Raw genomic sequence first — 25,612 nt, 5'->3', positions numbered from 1 at the left:
ACACCATGGAAACCACTACTGGCTTTTTAAAATGGCCAGGACAGAAAAAACTGTCAATACAAAGTGCTGTCAAGAATATGGTATACGAGGGGCTGGGAATTTAGCTCAGCGGCATAAGCACCTGCCTTGTAAGCAGGCAGTTGTGAGTTCGATACACGGTACCGATAAAAAGCTAAAGAAAAAAAAAAAAGAATATAGTATACACCGGGGGTGGTGGCACACACCTGTAATCTCAGACCTCAAATTTGCGACCAGCCTGCGCTATAAAATGACCTCAAGGCCAGCCTGATGAGGGGGGAAAAAAAATACAGAGAAAGTGAAATTCACACCCTGTTAGGGAGAGGGTAAATGGTACAGTAATTTTGGAAAACAGTTTGGCAGCTTCTTATAAAGTTAAACTAAAACCAGACGAGCCAGCAGTCCCATTCCTAGGTTATTTCTACCCACAAGAGATGGAGGCAGATGTCCACACTGGGAAACCTGTGGGCGAGCTGGGCACGGTGGTATACTGCCCCATCACACCAGCACCCTGGGAGGCTGAAGCCAAAGGGTCACAAGCTTGAGCCCAGCCTAGGGAACTGGTGACTTTGTGAGGCCCTGTCTCAAAAATCTCAACATTAAAGATTTTTTAAAAAGGGCAGGGATGCAGTTCAGTGTGAAGGCCTGGGGTTAAAACCTAAGCTGGTTGAAGAAAAATCTTGTATGCATGTGTTTAGGGGCCCTTATTCATAATTACCCAAACTAGACACAATCTAGCAACCTAGAGAATGATAAACAAACTGTGTTACATTCATAAAATGTGATACTGCCTAGAAAGAAAAGGAACAATCGAATACACGCAGCAGCCTGGGTTAATCTCCAAGGCGCCGTGCTGAGAGAAAGAAGCCAGATTCAAAGGCCGCTACTGTACAGTTCCATTTATGAGATCCAGAAAAGGCAAAGCTAGTAGGGAAGAAAACAGGTGTGAGGCTGGGCGCTGGGAGCTGACTATAGACCTGAATTCAGCTTTTAGAGTAAGGAAAACATTCTGTATCCTGGTGGCTGTTTTTACATGATTGTACACACCTGTCAAAACTCCAAGACCCCACCCACTAAAAAGGGTAAATTTGCTGTATGTAAATTAAACCTCAGTACATCTGACAAGAAAAGGTTCCCTGAAGACAGGATTAGAGATTGGTAAGCCCCATTTATTCAAAAGTGGCTGAATTATCTATAGCCAAGCCTATCACTTGGGCTTATTGGTAAACAGGACTGTGAGTGAGTGTACACAGTGTTACTATCCTGCTTCCTTACTGATGGGGTTGGGTTGTTTGGGTTTTTGGAGACAGGGTTTCCCCGTGAGATACAGGCTGGTTTTGAAGTCACTATGAAGCCCACATTGGCCTCAAACTCCCGGAGATTTTCTTTAATCACAGGTGTGCACCTCTATGTTCAGCTCCCTACTGATCTTAGGCAGAAGAATTAATGGGGGACAAAACCACTGAGAAAGACTTGGCCGAGTAAGCAGGAGGAGAAGCCGAAGCAGCGGCGCCCTGCAAAGGCGCCCGAGCACATGGGGAAGGCGAGCAGGGACCAACCTCAGGATGTTTCTCGATCTTTGGTTCAGAGACCTCAGTTTCACCAGAAGTTGAGGCTGCCTTCGCATGGTCAGCATCTGATGGAAAACACTGCTGTGTGCTGAAAAAAAAATCAAAGATAAAACTAAAAATGTGAAGTGTTTGGGAATGAGTACAGTAGACCAAGTGTTCGGTGAAAATGTGCCATCCGTGTACCAAGTGTGCAACAGGCAGGAGTCCCGAGTGTTCTCAGAGAGCCGAGGGACAAAGGGTGATGCGAATCCTGATGGACACAGACAGGCCCCAGATGGTGTCACCGCTGCCTGCTTAAGCAGCGGAGAAGGGGAGTTTAAAGAGCACATCCGGCCCTAGGTAGAACCAGCTGCATCTCAGACTCCAAGCTCCTTCCTGTTCCAAGAAGCTGGGATGCCAGGGCTGTGGGGACAGCGGCAGGGAGGCTGCTCTGACCACCAAACGAAGACTAGGGTGTCTCACCCTCCGCCTCCCAACTCCCAGCACACTGCCGGGCCGAAGGCCAGGTAAAAGGCGCTCAACTTTTTGCAGGACAGTGAGCCATGCACACCACCGTTCCTTGTTTATGCGCTTTGACGTTGCCTCAGGCAGGCTCTGGCTTAGCCTGACCTGTTTCTAAGAGCACAAATGCAAGTGAAGAACACCGTGCGAGCTGCCTTCTCACGTGACCGTGTTGGGCGTTAAGGGAAGGAAAGCAACACCTAAGAGCCGTACCTCTCCTGGACACGGAAGGGTCCACTTCCACGCCTTTCTCATAGGGGGTCCCGCCGTTCAGGAAGAGCTCGTAAGTTCTAGAATAGAAAAACTTGCTTGGGTGGGTATGTCTCGTAGGCATTCGGTGAACACTGGAGTCAGCAGTAAAGTACATTTGAGCACAAAGTTATTTACAGACATAACATTGGTTATCATTATGTCTATAATCTGTGACAGAAGGGAGACAGCTCTGGGTCCCTAGTAGGTGCCATCTTGGTCAACAGACTCTCAGCACAAACTATTGAGAATATGGGGTTTTTTGTTTACATGAAAATGAGAAAGATTAATTGACATTATTTGACTTTAATGACAATAACTGCTTTGAATGTATTTTCAAATGAATTGAATCATTATTGGAAACAAAGTCATTATGAATTTCAATTCTTTTTAAAATAGGAAAGTGACGTGTATAGTGTAAAACATTTGGAAGGCAAAGAAACTCCTCCCCATCTTTCCTTCCTATGCTGACACATCATTTGCTCTTTTTTCTTTTCTTTTTGGTACCAGGAATTGAATTCACAACCCTGCGCTTGCCAGGCTGGTGCTTGTGCCACTGAGCTAAATTCCCAGATGCTCTTTTTCTATGCAAACGAAAACAAGCTGATACATGTTTCCCCCACACCTCGGTCCTGGGGATCAAAAGCAGGGCTTCATGGAAAGACGACCAGGAGCTACTCCTGCAGCTCTGCGTGCGTCTGTTCTGAAGCAGACACCACCTGAGTGCAGGAAGGAAGTTAAAAGGCCCCTTTACCCCTACCACGCCAGGGTCCCCATTCTGATCCAGGTTACCTGCATCTGCTCACAGAAGCAAACAAATAGTTTTCAATGAACAATTAAAGAGGGGTGGGGTCACGGTATTCAGACTGGTCTGTGTCTTACATTTTGTCTGCTATACACTGGAAGCGTCTCTGTATTAATACACAGAGCTCTACCTTGCTTCTTGCTTAAAAAACACCTGTCACCTGACTTGTAGAAAGATGGAGACGTATTTTCTTTATTTCCTTCATTAAGGACTGCACCCCACCCCTGAGCATGTTTTCTAAACACACCACAAGAAAGCTTGGGTTTCTATACCCACTCCTGTTACTGGGGGAGCCCTCCCACCCATGCATGGGGGTGACGCCAAGAAAGGAGGTAATCAGGACTTTACCTCTGGCCTTGAGATGTTACAGACCACAGCCTCGGACTTTATAATTCTTTTTTTTTTTTTTTTTTTTTTTTTTTTTTTTGTCTTTTCCTTTTTATCGGTACCGGGGATCGAACTCACGACTGCCTGCTTGGGACTTTATAATTCTAAGCTTGGGATCCTGATCACCATGCAGCTCCCTGCCTGCCCATTTGCATCTCTGCTGTGAATTTCGCTTTATAGCCTAGACTTAGAGCTGAATTTTCTCCCATTTAGAAATTCAGATGATCTCTGTCTTATTAATTTTCAAGAGCTCTTTTTGCATTAGGGGCTATAGGGTTCTTATCGCAAAAATCTGCTTCCTGTCTGCCTTTTTGCTCCTAAGGTTTAAATCTGTTTACAGATTCCCACTACAGTTTCCACGTTCCACCTTCAGGAGGGAGGCAGAGGTCACAGGACTTGGGGACCCTGGCTCAGCTCCCCACTCTTTGAAGAGAATCAGGCTTTGCTCGCAGCACAGGGAAATGTGCCAGGACACGGGAAATCACTCAGCAGCCAGCCAGTGCAAACAGCTCTTAAAACACTGACTCCACACATCATTTTTTCCTGCCTGGGACGAAAGTCTGCAAGCTGTCTCTGTGCAGCATCAGACAACACTCAACTTGTTGAAGAGCTACCAGAACCAATCTGAGCTACCCAGAGCCTAAAAGATGAACTCGTGCAAAATGGCCCAGCAGTAGGGAACGCCCAGCCCGCTTACCTGGCCGGAATAGGAGCGCCGCTGGCATCGAACAGCTTCAGAAACGCCCAGCCACAGCTTAACTCTCCTCGGTCACCGGTAGACTAGGGAGCAAAACAAGTATGTGACTCTGTGTCTGCAGCCCAGAGAGAACAAAACGCGCATTCACCCCCACTACAGGAGCAGCTCTTTCCCAGAAAATACAATGAGACCTAACAGATGCCCGCTTCCTTCGCAAACTAACAAACTGTCGCTACTTCAAGTGACAACCGTGTTTCGCTGAAAATCCTTGCTCTTGAAAATTCCTTAAATCTGACAAGGTGGCCATGACTGCTCTCAGATCTTGAGTGCTGTGAACTTTGTAAACTGATCTCAAATCACACTGATACCACTTGGGATCATGAGACGGGGTTTCACTGCCTGGTGGAATGCAGCAGGGGTCACTCAAGGAGCTCCAAAGTTTTGCTCCGAAGTTTATCTTCACTGTCAATTGACAGAGGCCACCAGGGCTTGCTTGGGGACCTGCTCCTCCCCTCACCATCCTACCTATCTGCAAAGCACATGCCTCAGTCTGTCTTAAAGAACAGCAGTGGCAATATAGGACCACTGACATAACCTCTCTGTGATGACTCTGGTTACTGGGGCCAAGTTATTTATTATTATTATGTTATTATTGGTTTTTTACGACAGACTTTTGAGATGCAGTTCCAGCTGACTTTGAATTCACTTTTTAGCCCAGGTTGGCCTCAAACTTGCAGCAATCCTCCTGCCTCAGCTTCCTGAGTGCTGGGGTTAGTCATATGCCACCATGCCTGGCTTTTAATGTCAATTTAAATACTATTTTAAATACCATTGTAGCATTATCTAAAAAATGAGAATCACCATCAATCTCATTCCACAAGGGATTAAAATTCTACTACACAGAAGCCTTCCTGTATTTTACCTGTAAATACAGACATACTTCTGACACTTCCCTTTTAATGGAGACATTAGAAAACCTTATGTTTCAGTTGACGTACATTGCGGATATAGGAAATTCCAAGTTCAAACAGGATTCCGAGGTCGGGAGATGAAGAATTGGACCTGATGAAACAGTCCCCACTGAGCAAGCAGGGCAAGATGCCAGTGACCTGCATGACAGAGAAACCAAAGTCACCGGTAAGAAGAAGTGGGGAGGAGTTTAGCTCCTTGGACCATCTGTGAACGGTTTATGCCCCTGCAGTATGATAAAGGTCTTTTAAGGAAAATAAAAAGCAGATGTACTGGGCTTATCATCTATAACAAAGATTTGAAATAAAAGCCTTATTTCAAGGGATTACTGTCACCTACCTTTGCACTGTGAGACAAGCGCTGTCCGCAGGCTCAAGTGCGCAGTCTGTGTGAGGTGCTTACCTAAGGTGTGTGCCTAGCCACTGCTCCGCTGCTTAGATGGATCTAACCCGAGAGACCAATACATGCTCGCTCAGCTCGCCTGCCGCCCGTCCTGGGAATGTTCTTTCCCTCTTGCTCATCTCTCCTCTCTCCTAATAACCAAATCCCCCTTCTCGCCTCAGTAGTCCTATCTGTCCTTTACGTCTGCTTTCTCTTCCACGATACCTTCCCTGGGGATCAGGCTAGAATTAGCCTCACCTCCTCGGGCTCCCAAAGCACTCAGAACCCCATCAGCGCTGCAGTCAGCCCGAGTGAAGATTTATTTCCACAGTGCCCACACCCAGGGAGCCTCCAAGGCTGGAGCAAAACATCTTTCCCAGGGCCTGGCACACGGCTGGGCACCATGGATGGAGGGAGAGTTTCTTCTCCATTATCCTGCAAGTTCCCACATGTGCAGGGTGGATGCCTGGCACTTGGCAGATGCTTAACTGGATTCGGCAATGGGTTGTATACTTACACGTCCTCCCAATGGCTCATCTTTATAATCCAGGAAAGTCTTAGCACCTCACACCCCACCCTTACACTTCACACACGCAGACACCACTGCACACTCGTGCAGGGCTGTGCCACAGGCTGGCGGTTTCTCCCTGGGGGCAGGGAGCTCTTGAGGTCACCCTGCACCTGCACTAGTTTGGGGGATGAGTGGGGACACGCACACGCAGTGAGGTGACCTTTCTCAGACCTCCCCCTAACTCTCCCAGATCTCACTCTAACTCTTTTGATGCAATAAGAGGAAGCTCAATGAAGGGTTTTCAGGGTGCAGTAACATAAACAAGTTAATTGTAGGGAAATAAAATACTAGAGTAACGAAACCACAGTGGTGGAAACCAAGTATGCTACATGCAATTAATGCTAGATAAAGAACATAAAGACACCCTCGATTCACTGGTGTCCACGTAACCCCGAGTCAGTGGTTTGAAGCCCTCACTGGGCAGTGACAGTCCCCAGGGTGTAGGGACAGTCCTCGGGCGTCACCTTTGATGTTATCTGGGAAAACACAACCTCAGGAGCACAGGGGAAGCGTTCATTTTTGAAAAAACACCCTGCTTTCTAAATGTTATCTTCTTGTTTTCATGTTTCATCAAATGGGTAGTTTCTAAAATTGACATCCATTGAACAAGGTGATTCATAGGAAACATAACATGGGTGCGTCAGGAATATGAGTGACTTTTTTAAAATCTAGGAACACACTAAGGAATTTAAAGATTTAAATCTGGGCCCTTGCATCCTGTGCCGAGTCCGTCACAGTTACAGCCTCACCTTAGATCTTAACTGCAGCAACTTAATAGGTTAAAAAAAAATTCATTTTTTTCTTCTCTTCACTCAGAGATTACCTACCTGGGGAGAAAATGCCCATGTTTTGGGCTTTTTAGGTTGCCACGTGGCTCGGACAGTATGAATGTTGCTCAGGACCTGAAATGAGAGTTTCCCATTTGAAATTGCACTGTAGAAAGTTCTCTGATACATCACTGCTTCTGAGCGCCAGAGTGCTGACGGCGGGAAAGCAGAGCTGTCAATGTTTATTTCATGTAATTCCACGACGTGTTTCTTTTTACATCAAGGTCCAGCATGCATATAACTTCTGAAATAGTGAAAAAAAGCCTTCCAATATTTATTAATAAAACCATGAAGAAACTAATAAAATGAATTCAGACTTGGACCTTTGTGCCTGTGGTAAGTTGTTGTAAGTGAAATACTTCAGAGCTGAGAGTGAAACTGCAGATTGAAATGGTTTCAGAGATGGGACGCGCACTTTACATGTTGTCCTCAGCTGGGATATACATCATGTTTCGATTCAAGATTTGAGGCCTGAGAATTACATCCTGCAATTTAATCTCTTATGAAATGGCACCCACAAAAGGTCCACCCTGAAGTTTACATAAAGCAATGAAGTACAAAAGAGAACTTTTGAAACTTTATGTAAAAGTTTATGCCAAATTCTGGAACGTTATGGCCAATTAAATTTGAATTGACTTTGTCTTTTAGAGAACTTTTAGTTTAAGAGAAGTAAGCAGAAAGTACTTACTTTTTATTAAAAAAAACCAAGTATAAATTGCAAACTGGTAGATTCAAACAAAGTCAGGCGGTGTAGCTGCAGGAATCTTCTATTAGACTCTGCATGTTCTGGTGCATTTGAAATAGTTCACAATTTAAAAAATACCAAGAGTTCCAATAAACTAATAGTTCCAATAAAAATTAGATTGGGATATAAAACAGATATGAAAAGAATTAAACAGAAGTTCAAAAGAAGTAACATTCCAAGATAAGAAAGATTTTAAGTGTGAGACTTGGGTTTGTCTTTTTCTTTTTATTGGCAGATAATTAGTTGATGAGTTTTTTAAATGAGCATTTCAGGGTTTCAATTAAATTTTAAAAGGGTAACACAGATGATGGTGGTTAGCTATGAAATGTGTCAAACACACCAAAGCAGATGAAAGCAGCGTGCATTGGGCGCTCAGGTGCTCACCACCCAGTCCTGCAGCAGCTCTGCACCGCTGCTGTTTCATCCCACACATATCCTCTCCCCACCCAGCAACTCACCTTATATTCTCACCTTCTGCAAATTTACAGACATTACTAAACTTGTCTGAGCTTTGCCACGCATACTATTAAACTTGAGTCTTTGTTTACGTTCTTGTTTGATGTAAAATCTAACAAAAAATCATGACCTTGTGTTTATGTGTATCATGGGTAGAGAGAGGAAGCTGGGGTGGCCAGGGGTTACAGGACCTAAAATTGACACAGTGGGTGGGTTAACAGAGGCACGGGGAGGGGAGTGTCTTCATCGCTGGCAGGGCTCATGGTCCAGAGAACCACTGTCCCCTTGGTGGGGACAGAGGCCACGTGCAGAACCTGGGCCTCTGTGTTCACCTGAAGTGATGTGAGGCACCTGCCAGCTTCCCCTGCCAGCGTGGTGTCAAGGTCTAGTTACAAGAGAATTTTTTTTATTTTTTTGGTTTCATGGATCAAATTCACAACCTTGTGCTTGTCAGGCAAGTGCTTATGCCTCTGAGCTAAATCCCCACCTCCAAGAACTTAAAAAAAATTTTTTTTGGAGATGTTCTCACTATGTAGTACAAAATGGCCTTGAATTCTCTGTGCCACCTAGGCTGGCTTCTGCATCAGCCTTCTGAGTGCTGGCATTATAAGTGTGAACCACCATGTCTCGCTTTAAAAGAAATTTTAAGATTCAGAAAATCTCAACACTTCAAATATCCACGATCTAATAAAACATCATTTATCTTACTAAGAAAACCAGGAACATCCCAGATTGAATTAGAAAAGACACTCAATAGACCAACACTAAGACAAACACAGATGGAAGAATTGTCTAAGATTTTAAAGGAGCCAAATAAAAATATGTTAATAACTTGAGAAGTGCTTGAAGAAAATTTAAAACATTTCCTTAAAAAGAAGAAAATCTCAACATTAAAAATGGAAGAAAAAAAGAAGAATGAAATGGAAATTCTAGAACTGAAAAATACAATCAAGAGAAACAAACAATCCCCAACTCATTAGACTCAATAGCAGAACAGAGGATAACAGGAATTAGCCAATAAACTTACAGATCAGAAAGCAGGAATCATACAATCTGAAGAGCAGAGATAAAGTTGGTGAAAGAAAGATAAAGAAAAGAAAATCTCAGGAACTTGTGGGATTATAACAAAAGCTCTACCATTTAGGTCACTGGAATCCCAGAGGGGAGGAGAGTCTGCAGTTAAACAGCATCTGACAAGATAAAGACTGAGTAGTCTCCAAATTAGCCAAAAGACATAATCTCACAGATTTAAAAAGCTATTCTAATGAGGATAAAGCCAAGCAATTCACGCCCAGTACACCATCAACTTCTGAAAAGCAAACAGAAAGAGAACATGTGGGAAGCATCGAGAAACAACAGCCATGTTCCCCTTAAGGGAGAAACAATTTGAATGATTGGATTTCTCATCAAAGCCAGAGGCTGACAGGAAGTAGCACAATATTTTTCACATACTCTCAAAAGAGAAGCACTGTCGATCTAGAATTGTAAGAATGAGCCTTTAGGAGAAATAAAATATTTTCAAACCGGGTGTGGTGGTGTGTGCCTGTAATCCCAGCATTAAGGAGGCTGAGGCAGGAGGACCGCTGCTAGTTTAAGGCCAACCTGGGCTACAAAGTGAGTTCAAGGCGGGCCAGAACTACATAGTGAAACTCTATTTAAAAAAAAAAAGATATTCGCAGGTAAAGTTTAAGAGATCTGTCACCAGCAGACCGACCCTAAAAGAATGGTTGAAAGACATTCTCTAAACAGAAAGAGCATGACTGTAAAAAAAAAAAAAAAGGAATTTTAGAACATCAGAAAGAAGAAATCGACCAAGGAAAAGCCTGAGAGAAAGGATTAAACCAGATCTGGGAGAAAGCTGCTGGAATCTGCTTGGTCAGTGGCGACCCCTAGTGGCGCATTTCTGGTTTTTGTGCAGACTAGAAATGAGGATCATGATGACTTACTCCAGATCCAGAAGAAAGAAAGAGAAAAGCAAGGTGAAATCAGGCCCACGGCAGCTCCTCCAGACTTGTGCCCCTGCATGCTTCCAGCAATCGAGCAGACCCGGCAGTCTGAAGCCTGGTGTTTCACGGGCGTCCAGCTCTCCCTCCACCCTCACATCAGCCACACACGTTCTGTGGCTTCTCACCGCTTCCATCTGCCATCTCCACCTAGACGCACGCCCCACGCACCAGACACTCCCTATTGCAAGTGCTGTCTACCTTGCCCTCACCCCAGCGTGGGTACTGGATGAGGAAGGTGACACAGCAAGGCCAAGTCACCGGGCCAAAGCCCGCACTCTGCGAAGGGAGCCAGGGTTCAGCTCAGGCAAACCGAGTCCGGGTGTGGGTTTGGTTCTCTTGAAGAGAACGCTTTGCTGTCCTCTGACTGCCATGCCGGTCACCCCTGGCCCTCCGGTGGTTATTTCTGTTCCCTCTGGCTCCTTCACATTAAGACTGGGTCGCCCCTGGCTCCCAGCTCAAGCGCTGTCCGTGGGGGGCAGCTCTGATTGTGGACTTGCTGGTTATTTCCTAATGTAAATATCGGGCCCCAAGCTTCGCTCTGAGAATGCTTTAGTTAACTCTCTCTCCCAATTTATACACCGCATGTTCACTTTTTGTACAGCACAAAATATATTCTAATCTTCCTTTTAAACCATTGGTTATTTAGAAATTTATTAATTTCCAAATATTCACAGGTTTTCTCATTTATCTTTGTTATTGATGTCTAATTTAATTCCATGTGCTCCAAGACCATGTATTGTATGGGTTTAAACTCTTTCAAATTGGTTGAGGCTCATTTTCTGATCACCCATCTATCTTTGGGAATATTCCACATGTACTTCATATTTTTGGTAGTGGGGATCAAACTCATGACCTTGCACTTGCCTAGCAGGTGCTTGTGCTGCTAAGCCAAACCCCTGACCCTCCACATATACTTAAAAGAAAGCATATTTTACTATTTCGAGGTGAAGTATTATACAAATACCAATTCAGTCTCATTAGCTGAAATGCTATTTGATTCTTTGACAGCCTTACTAATTTTCCGTCTGCTACTTCTACATCAGTGAGAGAGAAGTATTAAAGTTCCAACTCTAATTGTGGCTTTGCCTATTTCTCTTTTCAGTTCTACACAATTTCATTTCAAGTACCTTGAACTCTGATGTGGGCCGTGGGCATGGTCAGGGTTGTTAGTCTTCTTGGTGAATTATCTCTCACTGTGAGCTAACGACTACTTGGACGTTTGTGTCTTTTGAGTGGTGCATCTCTTTTCTTCCTTCTACTTTTAACCTATCTACATTCTTAAATTTATGGTGGCTTCTCGTACAGAGCATATAGCTGGGTCTCCCTTAGTTTTAATGTGGATTTTCCTGATAACTTATTACTTGTTCAGGGCCTTTTCTATTCTTATTGATTTGCCATACTTCTTTTTTAAAACCCAACTATTTTGCTCATTTAAAAAATCGAGTTGCGAGAGACCAAGATGGCGAGGCAGTAAGCAGCAGAGAAAACAGCCTCTCTGAGAGTCACTTTTCAGGCAGTGGATACAGCACTGTGAGGAAGACAAGGAGAGGAGTGGGCCACGGGACCCAGGAAACATCAGAAATGTGAACTGAAGCCCACAGAGAAGCCAAAGAGGGACTCACTACCTGACAGGAGTGGTTCAAGCTAGCAGACCCAGGGTGATAGTGACTCCAGAGGCCTCTGCAGAGAGGCAGTAGGGGAGGTCAGCAGCAGATGTGGAGGGCTGCACTGGCTGGCAGTGAGTTCAGAGGCTGGCTCCATCTAACAGCTCCCACCTGGGGTCACTCCTGTGGAAACTGTGGATGGCAGAAAGCCCAATGATCCTGGTCTCTGGGCAGGCCTGCTGAGATTATCCACTATCCCACCAAAAGGCTACTGCTGGCTTGTCAACTGGTGAAACCAGAGAGAATCCTGGAAATGGGATTATTTTAAAATTTTTTTCCTCTTTCCCCATCACTGTTTGATCTTGTTTTTATATGAGTGTGAACATGGTCCCTGGCCTCTTTATGGATGTGGTTCTGTTCTTTCTTCCTTTTATCTCTTCTATCTCTTTTCCTTCAGTCTTCTGCACCAGTTTCCCAAAGTTGATGTGATCCTCCTTTGTCCACTGACCTCACTTCTAATCTCTTCCTCTTCTTCCACTTCTCTATTTTCTCCTTAATCCATTTTGAATTTTAACCCGAGGGCAAAACTGACACAGTAAGGACTTTTATACTGCATATAATTTTCTGGTTTGTTTTAGATCTTGTTATGTAACTACAAATCTAGTTCACTATGGTTAAAAGTGTTGCAAACTGAGGGTTAGCTCAGTTTGTCATTTTCTAGGATGTGTTGGATGCTACTGGTACCACTATAGCCAAAATTGACATAATGTTCTAAACAGCTGTTGGTATTACATGACTGAGATTCACTAAGGGTTGCATAAAATACTATGGCACATTGTCAAAGAACCAGGGACTGGGCTAAACAACTTCTCATCTCCAACAAACTGAAGAGGTCAGATCTTCCAATGGACTCAAACCCAAAACACAACTATTCCTGAAACGTACCTCAGAGAAGTAGTCATCACCTAGGGACTCTAAAAACAGAGTTAAAGAAAATGCAACCCCAGACATCAAGTTCACCAAAGGCAAATCCAGGAGCGATGAGGCGGGACAATCCAAAAGCCTCCCACCTGGCCTCCCTGAAGTGGTAGCAACAAAGCAATTAAGAGAGCCTCTGGAAAAAATGAAATCAGAAATAATTTCTCAGATAAAGTCCATGATTAGTGAAGCTAAAGCAGAAACAAACAAACAAACAAAACAAAGATGAGCTTAAGAAAATTATGGAACCTCAGCATACAAAAGAAATGGGATCCATAAAGCAGATTCAAGCAGACATCCAGGAGAATACATGTTCCATTGAAAGTATTCAATCCAGCAGCTGCTAGATGAGACAAAGAAGAGTAACTTAAGATAGACTGAAATCAATGAAAAAGTAGGAGATATCACAAATGACATTTTAAAAATGTTCACAGACATTAGGACAGAAAATTTTCCTGGTAGAGAAAAAGAATTTGATATACAGATAAGCAAGGCAAATAGAACTCCAATTAGTTATGATCAAAAAATTCTACAGCCAGGCATACCATAGTCAAGATTCCAGAAATTCAACACAATAGAATCTTAAGAGCTGTTAGAGAAAAGAAAAATCACCAAAAAGGAAAGCCCATCAGAATCACAGCTGACTTCTCAGCACAAACTCTCAAGTCAAGGAGAGCTTGGAGTGAAATATTCTGAGTTCTAAAGGAAAACAACTTTCAACCCAAACTGATGTACCCTACAAAAACTATCTTTCAAAATTGATGGAGAAATAAGATACTTTCATGACAAAGAACATCTGAGGAAATTTATAATCTCTGAAATCAGCACTCCAAAATGTTCTGAAGGACATTCTAGAAAGAGATAAAAAGGACTACAGTTCCATGAACTCCAACAGATGGAATCCACCAGGCAAGGCAAACAATTAGAGAGAGGGGGAAAAAAAGGAGGGGACCCAACAACAGGAAAATAACATGACAAGGATAAATCAATACATATTGTTATAACCATCCAGACTAATGATCTCAATTTACCAATCAAAAGACAGTTGGCAGAATGGCTCAAGAAGCAAGATCCAACAGTACGTTGCTTACAAGAAACACATTTAATTAAAGAAGAAATTCATAAACTGAAAATCAAAAGATGGAAAACAATATTCCATGCAACAGGAACCCAGAAAAAAGTAGGAGTGGCTATTTTATTTGTAGACAAAGTGAATTGCAAGCCACGACTGATGAAGAAAGATAAAGAAGGTCACTACATCCTAGTAAAGGGAATAATCCAAGAGGAAGAGATAACCATCATAAATATATATGCAACAAATACCAGCACACCCAACTATATAAAACAAATGGGCAATAAAAATTCAAGAAGCCCTGATACAATTGTCTTAGGAGATCTCAATACCCCACTGTCACAAAAAGACATCAACTAGACAAAAAAATTAATAATAAAATATTAGAACTGAACCAAATGGACTTAGTAGGTTATCTACAGTGTGTTCCACCCCACAACATCAGAATACACTTTCTTTTCAGTTGCACATGGACATTCTTCAAAACAGACACATACTGGCCTCTAGAACATGTTTAAATAAATGAAAAAGACTTGAAATTATCCCACGTGTACTATCAGGCTACCGTGCAATGAACTTAGAAATCCATGGCAAAAGAAACCAGAAGAACTTCATAAACACATGGAAATTAAATAGTACCCTGCTGAAAATCAATGGGTCACAGAAGAAATTAGACAATTTTTACAGTTGATCTTCGGGTCTGACTTTTTTTTTTGCCAGCACCATGCTGTTTTTATCATAGAAGCTTTATAGTATAATTCCAAGTCAGGGATTGTGATGCCCCCTGCCTTGCCTTTGTTGCCCGGGATTGCCTTTGCTATTCTAGGTCTCTTCTGATTCCAGACATATTTTAGGAATGTTTTCTCTAATTCTGTGAGATATGCTATTGGAATTTTGACTGGGTTTGCATTGAATCCATATAACAGTTTTGGAAGTATGGCCATTTTCACAATGTTGATTTTTTTGGCTTTATAAAATGTGCCAGGAAACATTTCTTCTTTATCTACTCTTTGGGAGAGTATGCATAAGATTGGTATTGTGCCTTCCTTAAATGTTTGGAGCAATTCACTACCAAAAGTATCTGCGCCTTGAGTTTTTTTTTTTTTTTTTTTTTTTTTTTGTGGGAAAATTTTTTAAATTACAATTTTAATTTCTTTAACAGAGGTTACTTAACTTTTCTAATTTATTATGCCAATTTTATTAAGTTTAATGAAATTATCTATTTTATCAATGTAAAATATATTGGCTCAAAATTTCTAATATCCCTTTACTGTTCCCTTAGGGTCTGTGGAAGCTGTGACAGTGTTCTTCTTCCTATGGCAGATATTGATAACCTGCTTCCTTTCTTTTTTTTTTTTAATCTTTTTTGTATTTTTCTTTTTTTATGAGTACCAGGGATTGAACTCATGACCACACACTTGTAAGGCAAGCGCTTATGCCACTGAGCTAAGTCCCCAGCCCCTTTGCTTCCTTTCTTTTAAAAGTTTTTTGATCACTCTTACGGGGCATCTTTCAATTTTATTAATCTCTTCAAAGAATCAACTTTTTAAAAAATGTTCTTTTATTTGCTTTTTATTTCATCAATGACTCCTCTTATCTTTATTATTTCCTCCTTTCTCCAGCTTTAACTCACTATTCTATTTCCAGCTTCTTAAATGTTAGCTTAGAGCACTGATTTTAAATCTTTCTTCTTTGTAGTATATGCAATTAGAGCTACGTTTCCACCAAAGCTCCCTTTAAGGTGAACCTCATGAAAGGTAAATTAATTTAGGAAAAGCCGGTCAGACTTGTTTGGTACTGTGTAAAAAGTAGTCTCGCAGGAATCAGGGAGAAGTTGAGTTAAAAAGGACACAAAGAAACAGCAGATGACAACACTCTCTGTTGATGAGGGTGTTGGACATAAACACAGGACCGCACTGTGTAAGGTCTGCGCTGTTGGAAACACTAGAAGACATGCACCAGGCCTTTTGAAGGTGAGAAACAATCTAAGGCTGAGACGGTTCGACGGGACTGAAGTGCCAGTGTCACATACCTCGCACCTGGAAGACCCGGGCGAGACGGCCAGCAGCAGGGCTGCTGTGGCTGCACCGCATGTGTGCAGCAACAGGTGATGAGAGAGGCAGAGAGGAGGAGAGCGCACCCCTGCTACGTGCTGTGTGTTTGCTGTGTGGCTTTACCAACCCCGAAGGGCTCCCCCTCCACCCTGGCGCCCTCACCTTGCTGCCATCGAAGGCACAGAGGCGCACGTGTCTGCTGAGGACTTGGACGCTGGCTCCAGGGTGCGGGATCATCTTACAGCTCCACAGGGTGAGCACCAGCGAGACGCGGCTGGGTCTCGGCCTGATCTGAGAGGGGAGTTAGTCGGAAAGTGTATTTTTGTTACGTGAAGTCCAGATCCACTGTCCAGAGCAGCTTTTGTAAGAGTGGCTTAAGAAAATATACACAGAATTAAAAAAGACAATAAGGAAAAATTTTACACAAACATATACCAATGTGAGAAAAGTCTTAATAGTCTGGTCATTTCAAGTCAAAACTAGTCATTCTGGGTAAAATTTTCAAAGCTGGATTTGGACTATCTGAATTTTTCCTAATGAGTTAAAAGCCGAGACAGGAAAAACAGGCAGTAGTAGCAGTGCAAGTGTCCGAGCTGACCACGGAGACACGGTTTCCCATCTTGGACACATGAGGGTCTGAGTGTGGATTACCATGGCACGGCGACCAAGAACCCTGGCGTCAATATTACCCAGCTAAGTGCTCCTTCTTTTTTAAAATTCCAAGCAACTATCTACCTTGTTCTTTGACTTCTTACTTGGATCTGTTGACAGAGAAAATGTACTATTTGATGAGATTATTCAGATCTATTTCACAGACAAGAGGTCAGATGAAGAATAAACAAACTGGCATTCTGGCTTTGGATTTTTAAAGAACTGCCTCAAATAGTTAACCGTCCATTTTGCTTTGTGACCACGAGCTGTTTCACTTAAATAAATTTGTCATTGAAATCGCAAGACAGTATCTAAAAGTTGTCAACTGTTTTAAGAAATGTGAGCTAAATATTTAGTTTTCTGGGCATAGATTTGTAACATTTAATGTACATTAAATAGACCAAATATAACATCTTTGTTGACTTAGAAAACAAGAAACTCAATGCTAAGAAGTTTCCAGGTCACACTAAGATTGGGAGGGAAAGGGGTGCTGAGGTCCTGCACCCCGACCCTCACTCCTGCAAACCTGACTACTAAGTTCCTCTCCCCTTAGACTGCAGGGGAGGGGGGCAGACGAGGGAGAAGATAAACAGAAGGGCGGGGATGTGTCTGACGGGGTTTATATCCGCTCTAAGCTGATATAAAGTAGAAGGAAATATCGGGCATTTTCTCCCTCAAACACAGAGACAGCAAGAGCCCTTTGCTCTTAGCCCTGCCTGATGCAGCTCCGCTGCTTCCTCCTCCACATGTACTTAACACAGTACTTCGACAGTACCACTGATGATGACACTCGCTGTGTCCATCAGCTTTCCAGTGCTGTAACAAATATCTGAGGCCATAGCTTTAAGAAAGGGCAAAGGTCTGTTTCAGCGCCTGGCTTCTGTCCTGGTCAGTTGGCCTCACTGTTCCTCAGTCCTGGGTTCAGGCAGTGCATCAAGGCGGCCAGGAAGCAGAAGGGAGCAGGGAAGGGGTACAGCCCTGCGACCCGCGGCCCTGGTCACGGACTTGCAGTCCATGGGGGATGGGGTGACAGACACCCACGCCTACCAGATGGCTAAACCTTTCTGTATAAAATTATTCTCTGGGCAACTCCACATGGGAAGGATGGCCAGCCCCACTTGTACAGATGAAGAAACAGGTAAAGAACAATTAGGATCGAAACCTGGCATTTTCCCTTTATAACAACGGGAGAAACAGAGCAATTAGAGAAGGGAAACAAGATATAGTCAAGGTACCAGGTCTAGGTTTTACCTTACCTATGAAACATCACATTTAAAGAATTCCAACGTGGAAACAATTCTTTGGTTCCTGTAGTGCATCCATTCACATGTTAGCTGTATTTACTGATGGCAACTACACTTACAGTGCCCGACTTGGCGTCCCACACTAGGTCTCTGAAGGCCAGTTGTGATGCCGTGAGCTCTGGCTGTAAGAAGGAACTTGCTCGAAATCGATTCCCTATAAAGATAATTCATTCCTTGATTTTCTCACAAAAAGAGGAATAGAATTCAAAACCCAACATCCATATTACTGTACTGTGCTACGAATGTAGGAACAGAAACTTCCAAAATGGCAAACTGCTTACTAGGAACTCTTTTTTCTTCTTTTCTTTTCTGTCTCTCTCCCCCCACCCCTTGCTTGCTTTATGGTCTTTTTGACAGGGTCTTACTATGCAGGTCAGGCTGGCCTTGAATCCACTTTGTAGCCTAGGCTGGTCTTACATTTTCAAGGATCCTCCTGCCTCAGCCTTTCAAATGCTAGGATTACATGCATGCACTACCCCACCCAGTTGTAATTTGCTTTCTGAGACAGAAGTTTGACCCATACTTATTAACACAATATAACATTTAAAGAAATAAACAGGTAAAAGATTATCTTAAGGCAGCTTAAAGAAAGATCTTAAAGAATTTTAGGCCAATAACATGCCTCATAGTGAAGATAATGCATTCAAATATTTTTGTAAAATGCAGAAATCCCTAAGCATTTTGCAGACTTTAGAAAAAAAAATAACCTGTGGTTCCATGGAACACAAAAGCATTTTTACCCTTTGGCTCCAGTTTAATTATGAAGAATACTTCTATTTTCAGCAGAATACATTTATTGAGAGAAAGAAAGCTTCTGTCCAAGTGAGAGACAGAAGGGGTCCCAACTGGGTTGCCCTAGTTATGAAGAATACTTCTTATAAAATCACTTAGTCATCCAACAAATAGTTTTAGAGTCCCTGTTCTGTGCCGAGCGCTATGCTAGGAGTTGGAGAGGGAACAGTGAATGAGGCAGATGTGTTCCCTGCCCTCACTGCTTACAGCAGAGTGAAGGAATGGGTGCCCAGGTGCAAGGCAGTAGAGGGACCCACACGATGACATTATGAAGGCCCCTTCCCCTTGTAAGGTGGGGTCTGCCCCGAGACCGGTGGGATGGGAGGGGCACTTGAGGGGGTGTCGGCAACCCCAGTGCAGCCCTTCCGTGGGTAACTTAGCAGTCAGGTAGACAGGAGACGCCCTGCCCTGCAGGACTCCACTCTGAAATGAGCCAGCTACGGGGAAATCCAAGGCTGAATAAGGAATCAGAAACCCCAAATGGAGAAGGAATCTGGAGAAGCCCCTCTGCAAAGAGGAGCAGTAAAGGGAGGCTTAGGCAGCACGGCCAGCGCTGGGGGCGGTGGTGTGAGGTGCGCTGGGAGGACCGAGCGGGGAAACAGGTGCAGGCTACAGACACTACGAGCAGGGGTTTTTGTCTGCTGTGTGGGGAAGATGAGCAAAAGATGAGTGTCAGCGAGCAGTGAGAGTCAGCATCGTCCTCAACATTACACGCCTAACTGCTTAACCCGGTCACCTTCCTCCAGCAGCTGGGCCAGCGTGGAGGGCCGGAAGCCCGCAGGAATGGCCCCCATGGTGGCGAGCACGTCCACGGTGTTTATCTGCTGAAGAGAGGGGAACAGAATGAATCTGCTTGCTTTCCTTCACGCTGCTTCACTTCTGTAGTGCAAACACAGACTTTAAAGGGAAAATACTGCCATGGGGCCCCCAATTCCTGAAAGCAGCAACCAGCCCCGAATCCCGCCCTTCCCAAGGGCCTGAGCCTCACACCGAGCTCGGAAGGCAGAGTTCTAGACCAGTGCTTCTAAGCATCCTTTATCAAAACGGACCCTCTGCTCTGCCCCCCATGCATGGCCACTCACTAGCCTGAACACTGAGACTGATTCCCACTGAGGAATTAAGGGTGCTCTGTGTATGTGAATACACACGCACACACACATACACACACATGAGCACGTGCTTAAGTAAAACATGGAATGAAATGTCAGGAAGAATATCCACTAAACATAGTGATAATAGTGATGATCTGAGGGAAATTTTTCATTTTGTTCTATATTTTTTTAAATGATAGGATTACAGGTAACTTGTCAGATTTTTCCAAACAGTAAATGAAATTTAAGTCTTTAAATTTGCGAGCTTCCATCCCATTTGAGTCTGAACTCAATCAGAGCTACTTTGTAATGATACAGAAACAAGACACCAACCACACTTCATCTATTAAACAGATTGTTAAACGTGAAATAGCAGCCGTCATCACAAGACAGGAGTTACTAACCTCTGAGATGGCTTTGCGAACCGCACTCCAGTGGGAATCGGTTCTGGGGAGACAAAAGAGCAAGTGACAGGTTTCGCTCTGGGTTCACCTGGGGAACCACAGTCATCACAGAGCAGCACCTCACTGTCAGTGAGGCCTCAAAGCCAAACAGTCCCTAGATGAAACCGAGCTAGGGCTAAAGGCGCTACATAGTAGCTACAAGATTAAAGCAGTGATGAGCTGTAAGCAAACAATAATAGGAAAAGCCCCCAAGAATAAGTTGTGTCCTCTTCCAGAGAGTTTTGAAGAGATGCAACTCAGTATAGGTAGGAGGCTCTGGGTTCAACTCCAGATCCGAAAAAAAAAATTAATTAATCAAAAAAGAATAAAAGAAAGTCTGGAGTCTTGTATAAAAGTAAAGTAGAAAGTTCCCAAGCCATTCGAGGTCTCTGCCCATCCGTACCGTGGCTTAGCTTCAGCTCCATCTGCAGTTTCATCCTCCACGTCCACAGCCTCCTCGCTGTCCTGGTCACTTGGTTCCTGCTCTTCTTTTTCTTTATTACAGAGCTGGGGAAGTAGTGAAATAGGAAGTGCTCTTCAACAGGTGTAGCAATCAATCAATAAAAATCCTAGCTGTTTCCGAAAGACTCAAGCATAGAAGGGAAATTAGAATACAATAGAAAAAATATGATAGGAAAGAAGTTTTCAGCATATAGTTGATGACTTCACTATGTGATAAAATGGCAAAGCCTGAGGCAGGCAGCAAGTTCTAACCAAAATAAACCCAGATGGGATTTATGCCAAGGAAAAAAGTTACGGTCAAGATAAAAGAAATATAAAAGTATTATAAGAAGGTGATCTCGGGATGAGGAAACCCTTAACAGTGATGATATCAAAGCCAAAATTGTAAGTGAAACACTGACAGATCCAGACAATGAAACACACACAGAGCTGAGAGTCAACAAAGACAATTTCTAAGGACCAATACTTCTATTATTAAAATATTACAGAAGCTCTTATAAAGCAATGAGAAAAAGATTTCTAAAAATCCCCTGAAAAAAATGTCCAAAAGACCAGAAAAGGCAATTCACAGAGAAGGAATAAAAATGGTCACAAAACACGAAATGTCGCTCAACCTCCTTAAGAGTATAATGAATGCACTTAAAAACAATGAGACTGCTTTTGCCAATCACGCAGGCCAAAAATTAAAAAAAGATTAATTACAGTTAACACTGGCATTTATATGGGGAAACACTCAGATGCTGGAGGTGGGAGAAGAAATTGGCAAAATAAATCAAGACAATAAAGATGTAAGTCCTGTGAGGCTGTGACAAACATCCGGAATTTATGGAAGAGGTATAATTAAGCAACTTGGCACTGACACAGGAGCAGACTGATCAAAATGGGCGGGTGGTGGGCTGAGACCTGGTCGTCCCCACCCCTTCCTCGCTGGCAGAACCCGGACTTCTGCAGGCTGCTAGGTGTTGCCATGGAACCAGATGCTGCTCAGTGAAGTATAACTTGAAGTTTTTGTGTGGCTTCCGGAAAACTAACACTATGCCGTTTGATTTCTTCCCTCTCTGTCTTTCACTGCATAGACGCATTACAAGATCCAGCAGCGGATCTGCTTAACAGGAAGAGCTGCTTCACGTGTAGCTACAGAGTAAAATATTATTCAGGGCTTTAACCAGTGCTGGATTGTCTATCTTCACATTCCTTTTTCTCTTGAAAGAAATGGGCTTCTCCTCAAGGGTGGCCACTTCCTGGGGAGAATCCTCTGCACTCAGGGGCAGCTGATTGTAGCTTCTTTGTAATACAATAGTGATTACAGGTGGGACACAATCTAAACGTCTACCTAAATGAGACCAGAATCCTTGTTGCCTCTCAAAACATGATCCAGACCCCACCTGTGCAATTCAGCAGCTCTTTACTGCATGCGGCTACCGAGCTTTACATTTTAGTCCAGCTTGAGATGCACTGTAAAAGCAAACCCCACACTGGCCTATGAACTTCGTGTAAGAAGTAAAATAGCTCCATACTTTCAAATATTGATTGCATGTTGAAATTGTACATTCGATACACTGGATAGAATAAAATACATTATTTAAGACAACTCCATTATTTCATTTTTAAAAATGTAGGTAATAAGAAATAGACATCTGATCTCTCTCTGTTCCTGGCAGACACAAAGCCTTGGAATTTCCTGAATGATACCTTGTGTTTTCTTATCCATAGGGGTCCCAGTGGTTATGCTAATGAGGCAACTTTAGATGGCCTGCAGACAGCTACAGGGATTGGCTGGTTGCCAGAAGAACCAACCATGGGATTAGACATTGAAATGCTCAGCCTCATGAGCCAGCCTCTGGGGAAAAGAGAGGAACTAGTGCCTGGTAATCACCCATGGTCAGTGATTCAACTAGTACAATTAACCAAAATCAACTAAACCAAGTGGAAACACCCTGCGATCCTCTGGGCTAGAGAACACATCAAGATACCAGGAGGGTGACATACCCAGAGATGGCGTGCAGGCCAGCCCACCCCAATACCATACCCTGTGTATCTTTCCTATTTAACTATATCTGAGTTAGGTCCTGTAAAATAACCTGGTAAATGCAAATACAATCTTTCCTCAAGAGATCAGTTCCAAGACCCTTCAGGAAGACCAAAACCCAAGGATGCACAAGTCTCCTATATAAAATGGTACAGTATTTGCCCATAACCTGGACCCATTTTTCTGTGTACTTTGAATCATTTCTAATTACTCATAATACCTAACACAATGGAAACGCTATGCAAATGATTGTTGTACTGTATGGTTTAGGGAATAATGACAAGAAAAAGTTTGTACATGTTCAATATAGATGCAATTTGTTTCTTCAAATACTTTTGATGTGATGTAGGTTGAATGCACAGATCAGAAATCCTTGGAGACAGAAGACAAACTGTAAAGTGTTTATCTGAGTTCCATGAATCAGCATAGTGAATTTCAGACCCCTGAAGACCACCAGTCCTAAAAACTGATGGCTTCTGGAATTTCTATGCTTGGCATCGCACCTGGTGCAGTCTTGCAGAACGGTGTGTCAGGTCCAGCAATGAGGAAATGAAATATATCTTTGGTGTCAGAGAAGTCTCACATATGGTATCAGAGGTGGTGTCAAGAAAAAAGACCCCTCAATATGGTTACTAGAAGATTTAAAATTCCAAATGCGGTATGCATTTGAATTCTCTTGGCAACACCAACTCAGACAGATGTCTACCCTACTTGGAAGAAAAAATGATCGTACCCTATCAGGAAACAAAATAGGCTACAAACATGTGTGCACCGTATGTTCACATGAGGAAGGAGATGATGATACAGAGTGGCCCCTTGATTATGACCACGCATATGAACATCTTGGGCTACGACTGGATTTTAGGTTGAACTTATGACCAAAGTCTTGAGTTGTGGCCCAAATGCCAGCTGCTTATACAGCTGTAAACAAAGACGCACGATGCCAGCACAGTGTAGGAAAGCACAGGTAGGCATCAGTTTGCGCCCAGATGTGGATGTCTGCAGGCATGATTTTGCTGAGTGCTTTATATAATTGCTCCGATTGCTGCTATCAAAATGGCCCCCCAAAAGCTACAAAAACAGCTCAGGAAGGAACAAAAGGTAAAGAAAGAAACACAATCAAAAGAAAGAAGGAAACCGTGGAGAAATACAAAGGTGGTGTTCATGTGACCGATCTTGCTAGTATGTACAGCATGTGGAAATCCACCACATCTCAACAATCTTAGAAAAGATTTGTATAGGGAAGCTAGTGTTGCTCAAATTGGTAAGTCATGATCAACAGCGTTAGACAGGCTAGAAGGCCTTTTAGAGGACCTGGCAGTTAATGCAAAGTTAACATGAAATGCCTTGCTATGAACAGTATTAACCTGCAAAGCTTCACTGTGAAATTTGTGCCAGGGCTCACAGGCATAAAAGCATTTCACAGGAACTCAGACCCATTAACACACGCGGGTTTTCCTCACTCTATCCCTAAAATTAAAGCAATTTCTGTATTTCAACCCATTCACCAATCAATTGATCAAAAAATATAACAATGTTTTATTAAAAATGAAAATAGTTGAAGGGGAGAAAAGCATAAACAAGGACTCACCTCTAGGTAGGTTCTGGGAATAAGCCCTTCATTTCCTTCAGCATTCTTTGCTATCCACCAACCGTCAGGCTTTTTTTCAATTATAAGGAGAATTTCCCCTTTCTTAAAGCAAAATGCAATACAAATTGTAAAGGAAAACTCAAAACACATGAGTCTTACTTCATTACTAATGCTTTAAAATGCATGGCAGAAGAAAGGTACAGTATTTTTCCCATCCATTACTTATCCCAATTTTTATCACCACCCTACCCTAAACCTACATGATGATAATATAACTATAAATAAATCATTCCACTTGGTTGCTTAACATTCATTTGAATCCTATGTGCAAAGGGAAGCAATTTTCATAATCATTGTCAGGGCCCCCTACTTATTCCAGCAATTGGATCACTGTATAAAATATCTTTGAGTTTCTGAATCTCTTTGTAGAGTATCTTTTAGAAGCAGAATACATATCCTTGAAGAAAATCAACTGTGTTAAAACGTAAACCTTATTTTGAAGCAAAAATAGTATTTTCTCAATATGTTTGTCTGCCTAATTCATGTTTTGAATAATACTTGTCCATGAATAAAAATATAATCCAACTTGGAAAAACAAAGAATTTCTATTATAGAGGACATTTAAAAACAAAGACTTTTACAGAATATACATTATTTTTTTTTTGGTACCAAGGATTGAACTCTTGACCTTGCACTTGCTAGGCAGACGCTTATGATGCTGAGCTAAATCCTCAGCCCTGAATATACAGTATTGCCTAATGTTGATAGTATTTTCTGGGAGAATCTGAAAATAAACTCTATGAATTAAAATGTATTAGTTGTACAATATCCTTGCATATTTTATTAGTAATCAGTTATGAAACTTGCAGGTAAATAAACACAAGGCCCACAGTCTGTACATTCATTAATATTTCCTTGACTCATTTTGCTAACAGAAAACAGTTTCAACCCCCCATCACCCTTTTGAGCTTTGTTTTTCTGGAGACAGGATCTTGCCATGTATCCCAGCTGGGCCTGAACTTGCATTCCTCCAGCCTTAGCCTCCAGAGTGCTGAGTTTACAGGAGGGCACCACCACACCTGGATCCCAATCTCTTTTATTTATTTTTTAATTTTTTTTTTTTTTTTGTCTTTTTGAGACAGGGTCTTGCAATGCAGTTGCAATGAGTCAGTCCTTGAACTCACTTAGTACCCGAGGCTAGTCTTGAACTTGCAGTGATCCTCCTGCCTCAGCCTCTGAGTGCTAGGATTACAGATGTACACCACCAAGTCCAGCTCCAATCTCTTTTATAAACACAATGGGATTTTCCATCCCAGTTGCTATTTATTTGTGCACAGGCCAAGCAAGCCCCTTTCCTA

General features: G+C 42.7%; 1 protein-coding gene across 10 annotated transcripts in view; it reads right to left on the bottom strand.

The window, feature by feature from the left end:
- Positions 1–25,612, bottom strand: part of LOC134470343 (nephrocystin-1-like) — a 48,485-nt gene that overhangs the window by 12,681 nt on the left and 10,192 nt on the right. For 8 of the 10 annotated variants that reach the window (XR_010040772.1, XR_010040776.1, XR_010040773.1 and 5 more), the window contains exons 6-16: positions 24,255–24,356; positions 20,576–20,679; positions 20,134–20,176; positions 19,375–19,462; positions 17,906–18,000; positions 16,054–16,182; positions 6,977–7,051; positions 5,227–5,337; positions 4,229–4,311; positions 2,304–2,380; positions 1,578–1,677 (exon numbers count right to left, since the gene is read on the bottom strand). Coding sequence is in view for 5 of the 10 variants with exons in the window: in XM_063229865.1 (XP_063085935.1) it covers positions 1,578–1,677; positions 2,304–2,380; positions 4,229–4,311; positions 5,227–5,337; positions 6,977–7,051; positions 16,054–16,182; positions 17,906–18,000; positions 19,375–19,462; positions 20,134–20,176; positions 20,576–20,679; positions 24,255–24,356 (1,007 nt within the window). In the remaining 5 variants the exon portion in view is untranslated. Of the gene's footprint in view, positions 1–1,577; positions 1,678–2,303; positions 2,381–4,228; positions 4,312–5,226; positions 5,338–6,976; positions 7,052–16,053; positions 16,183–17,798; positions 18,001–19,374; positions 19,463–20,133; positions 20,177–20,575; positions 20,680–24,254; positions 24,357–25,612 lie in introns of those variants that run through there. The other 2 variants (XM_063229866.1, XM_063229869.1) reach the window with 2 other exon arrangements.

The sequence above is a fragment of the Cavia porcellus genome, unplaced genomic scaffold (genome assembly GCF_034190915.1).
Source record: "Cavia porcellus strain 051 isolate PalLab524CR breed Dunkin Hartley unplaced genomic scaffold, mCavPor4.1 scaffold_18, whole genome shotgun sequence".
Taxonomy (NCBI): Eukaryota; Metazoa; Chordata; class Mammalia; order Rodentia; family Caviidae; genus Cavia; species Cavia porcellus.
This window is presented reverse-complemented; position numbering and strand designations above follow the sequence as displayed.